General features: G+C 45.4%; 1 protein-coding gene across 2 annotated transcripts in view; it reads left to right on the top strand.

The window, feature by feature from the left end:
- Positions 1–12946, top strand: part of LOC147105299 (polyglutamylase complex subunit TTLL1-like) — a 62815-nt gene that overhangs the window by 29293 nt on the left and 20576 nt on the right. For both annotated transcript variants that reach the window (XM_086011528.1, XM_086011526.1), the window contains exon 4: positions 2789–2923. In XM_086011528.1, the coding sequence (XP_085867654.1) occupies positions 2789–2923 (135 nt within the window). The remainder of the gene's footprint in view (positions 1–2788; positions 2924–12946) is intronic.

Genomic DNA, 12946 nt, shown 5'->3' with positions numbered 1-12946 from the left:
CCCTCCCTCCCCCCTCCTCCTCTCCCTCCCCTCCCCCCCTCTCCTCTCCCTCCCTCCCCTCTCTCCTCTCCCTCCCTCCCCCCTCTCCTCTCCCTCCCTCCCCCCTCTCCACTCCCTCCTTCCCCCTCCCCTCTCTCTCCCTCCCTCCCCCCTCTCCCTCCCTCCCCCCCTCCTCTCCCCCTCTCCTCCCCCTCTTCTCTCCCTCCTTACCTACCCATCTCCTCTCCCTCCCCCTCTCCTCTCCCTCCCTCCCCCTCTCCTCTCCCTCCCTCCCCCTCTCCTCTCCCTCCCTCCTCCCCTCCCCTCTCCCTCCCCCTCCTCTCCCTCCCCCCACCCTCCTCTCCCTCCCTCCCTCCCCCCTCTCCTCTCCCTCCCTCCCCCCCTCTCCTCTCCCTCCCTCCCCCCTCCCCTCTCTCTCCCTCCCCACCTCTTCTCTCCCTCCCTCCCCCCCTCTCCTCTCCCTCCCTCCCCCCCCCTCCTCTCCCTCCCTCCCCCCCCCCTCCTCTCCCTCCCTCCACCTCCGCGGATCAGCGCGTCAGGGCTGGCCGGTGAGCGGCCTAGCGCGTGAGGCCCGGCCGGAGTCACCTTAGCTCTCTCCCTCCCTCCCCCTCTCCTCTCCCTCCCTCTCTCCTCTCCCTCCCTCTCTCCTCTCCCTCCCTCTCTCCTCTCCCTCCCTCTCTCCTCTCTCTCCCTCCCTCTCCTCTCCCTCCCCCCCTCTCCTCTCCTCTCCCTCCCCCCCCCTCCTCTCCCTCCCTCCCCCCCCCCTCATCTCCCTCCCTCCCCCTCCGCGGATCAGCGGCCGGTGCGCGGCCTAGCGCGAGACCCGGCCGGACTCACCTTAGCTCAGATCGCGCTCCGGACCGACGTTGACGCGCGCGCTGACTCCCGCCCCGCCAGCCTTTACTGAGATGGCGGCGATGGCTACGCTCGGCTCAGTTCCGCGCCGCCAGCCTTTACCAAGATGGCGGCGATCGCGGGACGGGACGGGCGGTGCCTAGCTTGGGCGTGGCTGGCTAGCTAGGAGAGGCCGAGGCTTCGAGGCCTGCAGCTGGGGTAAGCCTCCAAGGTTGCGGCGCCCGGCGGAGGTAGCGAGTCAAGAGGGAAAAAAGAGGGTGAAAGGTAGGAAAATTAATCAGCTGAGAAAAAATATTTACAAATTAATTTACTTTTTTTAAAAAAATTTCCCCTCCACACACACAGAAAGTGGGAAAAATAAACACACAGAAAGTGGGAAAAAGAAATTGTTAGGAAACAAGATGGCGGCCACTCACCTCAGCTCAGAAGGATTAGGCCCGCCCACACACGCAATGAAATGCCCCCCGTGATGCACTGATTGGTCAACCATCAGGTTAATCCCCTGTACGATTGGTCAACCATCACGTCACTCAACGCTAATGAGCGGAATGTTGCCGTTTTTTGAACCTTTTTTGTATACTGTCTGAACAATTTTTGTCTGACCAAAAAGTAAATATGCCTATTAGAGTCCCCTAATGATAAGCTTTCTTTTAATATAACATATGTGTAGGTACGCTCTATAACTTTTGATTGCATAGCGGACAGACAGACAGAGAGAGAGACAAACCGCTTTATATATATATAGAAGATATTCATTTGAATTACATTTTAAATCCTGTTTTAGATTTTTTTTCTCACAGTCATGAACTTGTTGTGCTGAGCTTGATATGGGTACAACAACGCTCCAAATAAAAAAAAGTCAGTGGATTTCATTTAATAAATCAATACAGTATGTGGGTCTGACGTATGCTTTATTTAAAATGTTAAGATTTGCATGTTCTTAAATTATAAAATTTAAACTTTGATTTGAATTTCAATTATAAAAAATTAATTTGTATCTACAGTATTGGTGACTTTTTACATTTTTCTGTTTACTAATGCACCATTCAAAATCGGAAATGGCAAACACGAGACTTTTTCTTTTCTGGAGGTGATTCCTTAAATGCTATTGTTTTGCTCACTTCCTTTCCCATGGATCTCCCTATGCCATACCTCATCCCTAGCCAAGAGGCTGACTTCCAGGTCGCTACTCATGAAACCGATGACTAGGAGCTGAATGGGAGCAGTTGGGATGACCTTCCTGCCTGTGAAGAAATGCTTCGCCCCTACTTGTTCCTTGCCATGCCAGACGCTGCAGATGAGATTGGTAACTTTATGTGTGGAGGATCATGGATGCACAGTCTCATTCTGCATCACTGTGGCACTTTTTTTAAAGGAGAGAGATTCACTTATGAGTAGCCATTCAAACAAGACTGAGGCCATGAAATGAAAAATAACAACATTAAATTAAATTTAATTTGAAAATAAAATCTCTAAACTTGTCCTAGCTTGGAGCTGGTTTTATTTTGAAATGAGCAATGTATGAATTAGCACATAATCTTAAATATTATAAAGGGAGATACATATATTTGTTCATTTTCCTTTTCAGAACAGTATTTCAATATGTGTACCTTTTTATAAACTGATTGCCAAAGCGGGAACACTGGGATTAACTGGAGTTTGTAAGGGCCATTAAATAAATGGGCAGTCTCAATTTGATACTGATTTACAGCTTAACATGAGAAGTAGGACTGGAAAATGGGACAAGTCAATCTGAGAAGATGTAGGTTAAAGAAATAGACTCAACAGAGGTTGCAAGTACAAATTTTTGCTGTGGCATGCTTATCACAAGTACCTTGGAACCATTTGTTACTGCTTATTGAACCCTCCTTAATGTAGCTTTAGAATTGCAAACAAAAAAGTTTCAAGCCAACTAATCTTCATTAATTTGCAGGTTTATATCTCCTGCTGGGAAGGAAGCATATGTCATTTCATTGTACATAGACAACCCACTGCTGATCGGTGGAAAGAAGTTTGATTTACGCTTGTATGTGTTGGTGACCTCCTATCGACCACTAAAATGTTATATGTAAGTGTGAAAGGATTCAATTTTATTACTTCTGTGCCTATATGTGTTTCATCACTTGTAGAGATTCTAGATATAAGACTCTTCCTTTGAGTGTACACCATAATAATCCAATCGCGTTATATAATTCCAACAGTGAATTTTACACCTGCTAATCCTTTCCTCAAAAAAACTTCCGAGAAACCTACAAATTTGAATAGAGTGAAAAACATAATCATATCAGAATTTTAGAAGTTATGGTTTAGTGGAGGCTATCTAGGGAAATCAGTGTATTGACGGAGAAGAATAAAAATGCTGCTTTATTAGTTTTTGCAATTAGTTTTCTCCTATTTACATTGATAATCTCTCTGTCTGAAAGGTTTGTCGGATAATGCCAGGTCAAGTGATTTGTTATCATTCAGATCCAGTCATTGGGTTTCATACTTATTATGTAAAATTGCAGTACTTGGGCAACATATAGCACTACAAAATTTATTTTGGGATGACACATTGAGAAAAATTGCCTACCCTATCTCTTAACTTTGCAGTGTGATACAAAAATATCAGCAGCAGGTTGTAGATTTAACAAATTCAGACTGGTGATGCGGAGCTTCGCCTGCTGGGAGCATGTATTTGGAGGTTTAAGACATGGAGACCAGCACACACTGGAGGATTTTCCACGTGTGCACAGATTTGTCTTTATCTCAGTTATTTATGGCTTTCTGAAAAACAATTTTAAAAGCAATTAAAAATCAACCCACAAATGCATGACTCAAGCATTTATAAAGATCGTGCTCACCAGGAAGGTCATCAACTGGCAGATCATGTGATAGCTTAAGCCGAGATACATCGGAATGAAATTCGTGACTGCCTTAAAACTGCAGTTGATTTTTCAAATGGCTGCTAGGATATATTCTATTTAACTGAGGAGAGCTAGAGAGCAAGGGGGCTAAATTCAGTTGATTTGCGCCTCCGGGTGCTCTCGCGAAATTCAGTGGGAGGTTAGCAGCGGCGCTAACCGTTAGCGCCGCCGGCGATGATGTCATCGCTGTGTGCAGCGCCCCGCTTGCGCCCCAGCTGTAGTATTGGGTGGCGCCCCCCGACTTACCGCCGGATGCTATGTCCTCCGGGGTCAGGGGGGCCTACCTGCAGCTGGGGCGGCACTAGTTAATAGTCCTTTGTGTTAGAACGAAGGAGAAAAATCAACTTCAGAAAAAATGGCCGAGATGTTGCTCACCTCGGCGGGTCCGGGGCGGGTCGCGGCCCCACTGCTGGCTCCATCCCGCTGCCTAAAATGAACTTGCCTCAATGGGACTTGTTAAGCCCGCCCAGCATGTTTCCCGGCCCAATTAGATGGAGCGGGTCTGGTGACGTCATTCATGACGCATCTTGAGCCAGTTTCCTTAAAGGGACCATGGCCACCTTACTTTTGACATTTGTGCTGTCAGTGTTCTACAGTATTGAAGTGCTGCAAACACTGACATTCACTGCACAGAGGCAGAGGGCTGCACCCAGGCTCTCCCATGACTCCCTCCATATGCTTCTGGAGGGAGTCAGACCACGCAGGGAGGTCCTCTTCCCTTCCGATGGGCGGAAGAGACCACCCCAGGAGATCAAGACGGCCTGGTTGCACATTGCAGAGGAGGTCACAAGCAGGGATGTCATCAGGAGGACCAGGCTGCAGTGGAGCAAACCTTTCAATTATCTCATTAGATCAGGAAATGTTAGGACAAAGCTACACTCACCTTCATCCTGCTTTGCCACTCATCACATCCCCATCACTCTGCCTTCTCTACCTGCCTTCCCTATCCTGCACATCCTTACTCACACCAACTTACCTTGAACCTCCACCTATCCCTCTATCTACATTATCACATACCCATCTCACTAGCCACCCCTCACATTCACCCTCATCCTAGTGCAATCATGCCAACTAACAACACACAAGGGTAGCCACTTGGGTGTTTTATCCAATGTTCATGTAAAGTTTCTGTTAATGTGCTATCAAACATTGAAACCTTTATTTTCAACACTTTGCTTTCTTGGACAGATTTGTGTGCACCTTTGGAAGTGGCTTGGTGAGTTGCAGTGAATGGTGAGACATAACGGTACCCCCCGCAATGGTGAGGAGTGTGAAAGGGATGGCTTGGGCATTGTAGGGATGCTTTATGGTGTTGGTGTAGGGTGGTGCCAACCTGTGGTGCATCATGTGGCAGCCAGGGTGTACAGCATCAAGTGAAGTAAATCTGGCCATGGTGAGGCCATCCCTGGCAACAATGTGCTCGGGTGCTGATGCCCTGTATCCTGTTCCACATCAGTTGATTGCGGAGAAGGTTGGTGTTGCTGTTGTTGCTGCTGCTGTGCCTGGTACTGCTGGTGTTGGAGCTGATTGTGGTCTGATTCTGAGGGACCAAGGTGAAACAGTATAAACGATACCCATGCTGATGGAATAGATGACAGGTGAAGTTGAGATGTCAGAAGCGATCTGTTATTGGTGAGAGAGGTTGTTCCAATGAGGTGACACTGGATGTAGAATTTGCTCCAAACACTTGCAGCCTGCATAAAGCTCAATCTGTGTTCCAAATGGAGTAAGCAACAGCTTCTGCGCTTGGAAAGTGAACAGCTGTGAGGTGGGAGTTTTTATAGTATATTTCAAGCTGTCAACTAATCAGCTGATTCAATGGCCATTCAACTCTCGCCTCATGTTAACAGACATGGGCCACGAGCAGCGTGGACCCCGTGGGTGAGCAGTTAAAGTTAAATGTAAGGTTAAAACCATTATTAAGGGTCTGTCAACAAGCCAATAATTGCTTTAATTGGGTCGCCTGCCACTGCGGGTTGGCTCCGATCTGAGATCACGGACGAGCCATTGGGAAAGACGTGTTGCGGCGGGATGACAGCGGATTCCCGATTCGCTGTCAAAAAAAAATCAAATTTCCCACCCGACCCGCCACCGATCCCACCCGCTGAACCCCTGGAAAATTCCAGCCAATGAATCAACATCCAAGTTTTATCAACACGTGAAGATATGTGAGGAAAAACTTGGGCGTTCTGTAATATAGTAGATAGTGTTTATTGTGATGAAGCTTTGATTAAATAAAATATCTGCTTAGAACAGATTTTAATTTGCAATGAGCTGGATGTACAGGTATAAGGAATTCAAGAACAAATACGTCTACCCTATAGTTTAAGAAAGCCACTGTTGGTTGAGTTATTGCATTGAAGAATTTGAAATTACTCCTACTTTTGGAGAAATAAACCATTAATGTAAGGAAGCAAAAGAAGTAGAAAAATTAAATACAGTAAGTAGCAAACACAAGAAAATCTACGTGCATTCCTCTGAGAGGATATTACGGACTTTAATCTACATATTGACTGAGCAAATCAAATTACCACTAATGGTGTGGAGGACGAATTCTTGGAATGCATGCGAGATGGTTTCCTGGATCAGTATGTGGAGGGAACAGGCTATTCTGGATCTGGTACTGTGTAATGAGAAAGGGCTAATCAATAATCTTGTGGTAAGGGGGCCTTTAGGGACAAGTGACCATAATATGATTGCATTTTACATTAAGTTTGAGAGTGATGTAGTCCAATCTGAAACTAAGGTCTTCAATCTAAACAAAGGAAACTACAAGGGTATGAGGGACAAGTTGGTCATGGTAGATTGGGAGACTACACTAAAAGGTATGAAGGTGGACATACAATGGCTAACATTCAAGGAAATAATGCATAATTTGCAACAAACATATATTCCTCTAGGGCATAAAAACCCAAAAGGAAAAGTGATCCAACCATGGCTAACAAAAGAAATTAAAGCTAGTATTAAGTCAAAGGAGGAAGCTTATAAAGTTGCCAGAAAAAGCAGTCAGCCTGAGGATTGGGATCTTTTTAGAAATCAGCAAAGGGGGAACCAAGAAATTGATAAAGAAAGGGAAAATGGAATATGAGCACAAACTAGCGAAAAATATAAAAACGGATTGTAAAAGCTTCTATAGGTATGTGAAAAGGAAAAGACTGGCGAAGGTAAATGTAAGTCCTTTACAGTCAGAGACGGGAGAATTTATAATGGGGAATGAGGAAATGGCAGAGAAATTAAATAAATACTTTGTTTCTGTCTTCACGGCGGAAGACACAAAAAACCTCCCAGAAATACGAGAAAACCAAGGGTGTGGCGAGAATGAGGAACTTAAAGAAATTATTATTAGTAAAAAAACAGTACTAGCAAAATTAATGGGACTAAAAGTCGATAAATCCCAAGGACCAGATGACCTACATCCTAGGGTTTTGAAAGAGGTGGCCATTGGGATAGTGGGCACGTTGGTTGTCATCTTCCAGAATCTATAGATTCTGGAACGGTTCCTGCAGATTGGAGGATAGCAAATGTAACCCCGCTATTTAAGAAAGGAGGGAGAGAGAAAACGGGGAACTACAGACCTGTTAGCCTCACATCAGTAGTTGGGAAAATGCTGGAATCTATTATAAAGGATGCAATAACTGGGCACTTAGAAACTAATAGTAATATTGAGCAGAGTCAACATGGATTTATGAAAGGGAAGTCCTGTTTAACAAACCTATCGGAGTTCTTTGAGGATGTATCTAGTGGAGTAGACAAAGGGGAACCGGTAGATGTGGTTTATTTGGATGTTCAGAAGGCCTTCGATAAGGTCCCACACAAGAGGTTGGTGAACAAAATTAGGGCACATGGAATTGGGGGTAATATACTAGCATGGATTGAGAATTGGTTAACAGACAGAAAACAAAGAGTAGGGATAAACGGGTCTTTTTCAGGATGGCAGGCTGTGACTAATGGGGTACTGCAAGGATCGGTGCTTGGGCCCCAGCTATTCATAATCTATATCAATGATTTGGATGAGGGGACTAAATGTAACATTTCCAAATTTGCTGAAGATACAAAGCTAGGTGTCAGTTGTGAAGAGGCTTCAAGGGTATCTCGACAGGCTCAGTGAGTGGGCGAGAACATGGCAGATGGAATATAATGTGGATAAATGTGAAGTTGTCCACTTTGGTAGTAAAAACAGAAAGGCAGAGTATTTCCTGATTGGGGAATGCAGATGCACAAAGGGACCTGGGTGTCCTTGTAGATGAGTCACTGAAAGTGAATGTGCAGATGCAGAAAGCCATTAGGAAGGCAAATGGTATGCTGGCCTTCATTAGAAGAGGATTTGAGTACAGGAGTAAAGAAGTCTTACTCCAATTATATAGGGCCTTGGTGAGACCACACCTGGAGTACTGTGTACAATTTTGGTCTCCTTACCTAAGAAAGGATATACTTGCCATAGAGGGAGTGCAACGGAGGTTCACGAGATTGATTCCTGGGATGGCGGGACTGTCATATGAGAAGAGATTGAGTAAACTAGGCCTGTATTCTCTTGAATTCAGAAGAATGAGAGGGGATCTTATTGAAGCATACAAAATTATTACAGGGCTTGATAGGGTGGATGCTGGGAGAATGTTTCCCTTGGCTGGGGAGTCTAGAACCAGAGGCCACAGCCTCAGGATAAAGGGTAGGCCATTCAGGACTGAGATGAGAAGAAATTTCTTCACACAGAGAGTGGCGAATCTTTGGAATTCTCTACCCCAGAGGGCTGTGGAGGCTCAGTCATTGGGTATATTCAAGACAGAAGTCGATAGATTTCTGACTAGTAAGGACATCAAGGGATATGGCGATAGGGCCGGTGAATGGAGTTGAGGCAGAAGATCAGCCATGATCTCATTGAATGGCGGAGCAGGCTTGAAGGTCCGAATGGCCTACTCCTGCTCCTATTTCTTATGTTCTTATGTTCAAAATGAATATAGGAACATGAATAGACCATTCAGCCTCTCGAGCCTGTTCCACCATTCAATCAGATCATGGCTTATCTGTACCTCAACTCCATTTACCCGCCTTTGATTCATACCCTTCTACCCTTACCTAACAAAAATCTATCAGTCTCAGTCTTGAACATTTCAATTGACCCAGCATCCACAACCTTTTGGGGGAAGAGAGTTCCAGATTTCCACTAACCTTTGTGTGTAAAAAGTGCTTCCTGACTTCACTCCTAAATGGTCCAGCTCTAATTTTAAGATTGTGCCCTCTTGTTCTGGGTTCTCCTATCAGAGGAAACAGTATTTCTGAATCTACCCAACTTACTGTGCCTTCTAACTTAGTGTCATCTGCAAACTTGGACAACTCTCTATACCTTCATCCAAGTCATTGATATATAAGGTGAAAAGCGGAGGCCCCAATACAGATCCCTGGGGAATATCACTTGTCATATCCCGACAATCAGAGTATGTTCCTTTTATCCCTACTATTTGTGGGAACAGTAACAAGTTTCATTTATGTAGTGTTATAAATCTCATCATCATCAAGAAACTACTCATGAAATAACGCTGGACGGCCAGCTGGTGGCGCCGTCCAAGGAGTATAAATACTCGGGCGTGGGCCCAGCTTTTCAGGGACATTTTGTAAGACAAGGAACTAGTGAAGTACAACTAGACCTCCATGTTCTGAAACAAGTTGATTAAAGCCTTGCTTTATGCTGAAACCAAGTGCGTAGTGAGTTTTATTACGTCAATTTAATCAACTTGATATCGACTCCACGCTTTGGGTGATTTCGGGAACAGCCAGCTACGACTCGAACCGTAGAAGGGAACTCGGACAAGTAATCGATCCATCATGGAGAACCTACTCAGACCCGCCCATCTCGACCTGGACCCGAATTCACTTACAGCTGCTAAGGTATGGAAACACTGGTATCGTACCTTTGGCAACTTCCTTGAGGAGTGTGGTGAGAATGTTCCTAACAAGTTACGAATGCTTGCTAATTATGTATCCCCTCATGTGTTTGATTATATCGAAGACTGTGTAGACTATGACGCCGTTATCCAAATACTACAGCAGCTATATGTCAAGTCCCTAAATGAAATTTTTACTCGGCATCTACTGGCCACAACTCGACAACAACCCGGGGAATCACTTGACGAATTCCTTCAGAAACTTCGCAGGCTCAGCAAGGATTGTAATCTTAAAGCTGTTACAGCTGAGCAGTACCAGGAGGAGTTAATTTGTGATTCCTTTATTAATGGGATTGCGTCTCCCTTCGTACGTCAATGTCTGTTGGAGAATAAAACCCTCAAGTTACAGGCTGCCTATGACCAGGCATGTTCTCTGGACTTAGCAAAGAGGAATGCAGACACCTATCTTTCACCACGTGCAAGGGCTGCTGCTATCACTTTTAGTGACTCCTTCGATAGGCTTCGGGCGGAAGCCCTCACGGATGACGACTCCAACCTGGCTGATGACAACCCTACCCTAGAAACCTACACTGTTGATAACCCCGCCCTAGCGGCATCTTGGCAATCTGGAAGGAAGTGTTTCTTCTGTGGAGGTGCGTTCCATTATAGGAAATTTTGTCCTGCTCGTAACGCAACCTGCAATCATTGCAGCAAGAAAGGTCACTTTTCTGAGGTATGCCAGTCAAGAGCCGCTGTTAGTAAGAAAGGCCACTTTTCTAAGGTATACTGGTCGAAAGCTCCTGTTAGTTTTGCAGCTACTATCTATAAAACTGCTCCTCCCCCAAGAGCCACTACTAAGGTTACAACTGCAATCTATAAAACTGCTCCTCCCCCAAGAGCCACTACAAAGGTTACAGCTGTCAAGGGTAAAACTGCCCCTCCTCCCATCACAGCTGTTTTTCCCCCATCACAGCTGTTTTTCCCCAAAGTCTCTCTCATGCAGCCACGAAGGTTTCGGTAAATGGACACATTTTGAGTGCACTAATCGACTCATGCAGCTCTGACAGCTTCATTAGTGAGCGGGCTGTCAGTAAGTTAAAACTGCGTATTTACCCCTCGGACAGCGAAATTGCAATGGCTCTGACGACACTGACCATTAATTCTTCCGGCTTTTGTCTTGTCGACCTTATTCTCAATGACCGCACTTATTTCTCCACCCGGCTCGGGGTGCTCAAGAACCTATGCAGTGATGTGCTCCTGGGACAGGATTTCCAGAAACAACACAAAAGACTCACTTTCGAGTTTGGAGGGTCAAAGCCGGAGCTTACTATTTCCAAAGTACCGTTTTGTGCGCTTTCGGCGGCTTCGCTCGACGAGCCCTCCTTGTTTACCAATCTTTCCCCCCGATGTAAGCCCATAGTCACTAAATCACGACGTTTCAGCCAAGATGATCGATCTTTTATCGAGGCAGAAATCTCTTGCCTCCTAGCTGACGGTATCATTGAGCCATGTTCATCTTCCTGGCGGGCTTAAGTCGTCGTTGTCAAAAATCCTCTGAAGCAACACAAGAAACGTCTTTCCATCGATTACTCGCAAACTATTAACCAGTATTAACCGACCTGGATGCCTACCCACTACCACGCATTGATGACATGCTAACCTTGCTAACTACAAGGTATTTTCAACCTTTTGTAATGATCAATAACATGTCATTCTATAGTGGACACTAGGTGGAGCCCTAGAGCTGTATATAGCTGTATGTATAAGACTACACTACCCAGCTGTATATATATTAAGACTACATTACCCATGAGGCACTAGGCTACCCACAAGGCAGCAGTCAAGATGGAAGCCTCTACAGATACTATACCTAGTCCACATGTGCTCAATAAAAGTGTCTAGCAAAAGCTAGCTGTGTTCATAATAAGAATGTCTATTTATTAATGAACATAAGACCTTTGATTTAAAGAGCATATCATCAAGTACCGTTAAAGGACTCTGACAAAAAGTATACGGCCTTTGAGGCCAATGGTCGGCTTTACCAGTTTTGTCGCCTTCCATTTGGGGTCACCAATGGGGTGGCCGTCTTTCAACGGGCAATGGATAGCCTAGTCAAACAGGAGAACTTAATGGACACTTTTCCATATCTGGATAATATCACCATTGCTGGTCATGACCAGAAGGAGCATGATGCCAATCTCCAGAAATTTTTTGACGTTCTCCGTCGTCGCAACTTAACCTTAAATGAGTACAAATCTGTGAAATCAGTACCATCAGTCAACATCCTTGGCTACTGGGTGGGCAACAGTGTCATCAAACCGGATCCGGAGTGACTTCATCCACTTCATAGAAACATAGAAGATAGGAGCAGGAGTAGGCCATTCGGCCCCTCGAGCCTGCTCCGCCATTCAATGCGATCATGGCTGATTATCCAAGTTCAGTACCCGGTCCCTGCTTTCTCCCCATACCCCTTGATCCCTTTAGCCTTAAGAAATATATCCAACTCCTTCTTGAATATATTTAATGAATTGGCCTCTACTGCCTTCTGTGGTAGAGAATTCCACAGGTTCACCACTCTCTGGGTGAAGAAATTCCTCCTCATTTCTGTCCTAAAAGGCCTACCCCTTATCCTTAGACTGTGACCCCTGGTTCTGGATTCCCCGACCATTGGGAACATCCTCCCTGCATCTCGTCTGTCCAGTCCTGACAGAATTTTATAAGTTTCAATGAGATCCCCTCTCATTCTTCTAAACTCCAGCGAGTACAAGCCCAATCGACCCAATCTCTCCTCATACGTCATTCCTGCCATCCCAGGTATCAGCCTGGTGAATCTTCGCTGAACTCCTTCCATGGAAAAAATATCCTTCCTCAGATAAGGCGACCAAAACTGCACACAATACTCAAAATGTTGTCTCACCAAGGCCCTGTACAACTGCAGAAAGACATCCTTGTTCCTGTACTCAAACCCTCTCGCTATGAAGGCCAACATACCATTTGCCTTCTTAACCGCCTGCTGCACCTGCATGCTTACCTTCAGCGACTGGTGCACAAGGACACCCAGGTCTCGTTGCACTTCCCCTTCTCCCAATCTATTGCCATTCAGATAATAATCTGCCTTCCTGTTTTTGCCACCAAAGTGGATAACCTCACATTTATCCACGTTATATTGCATCTGCCATGCTTTTGCCCAATCACCCAACCTGTCCAAATCATCCTGTAGTTTCTTGGCATCCTCCCCACAGCACACACGCCCACCCAGCTTTGTGTCATCTGCAAATTTGGAGATATTACATCTAGTTCCCTTGT

Source organism: Somniosus microcephalus, chromosome 18 (genome assembly GCF_052327205.1).
Source record: "Somniosus microcephalus isolate GS21.2 chromosome 18, FLI_Smic_1.0, whole genome shotgun sequence".
In the NCBI taxonomy this organism is placed as follows: domain Eukaryota; kingdom Metazoa; phylum Chordata; class Chondrichthyes; order Squaliformes; family Somniosidae; genus Somniosus; species Somniosus microcephalus.
This window is presented reverse-complemented; position numbering and strand designations above follow the sequence as displayed.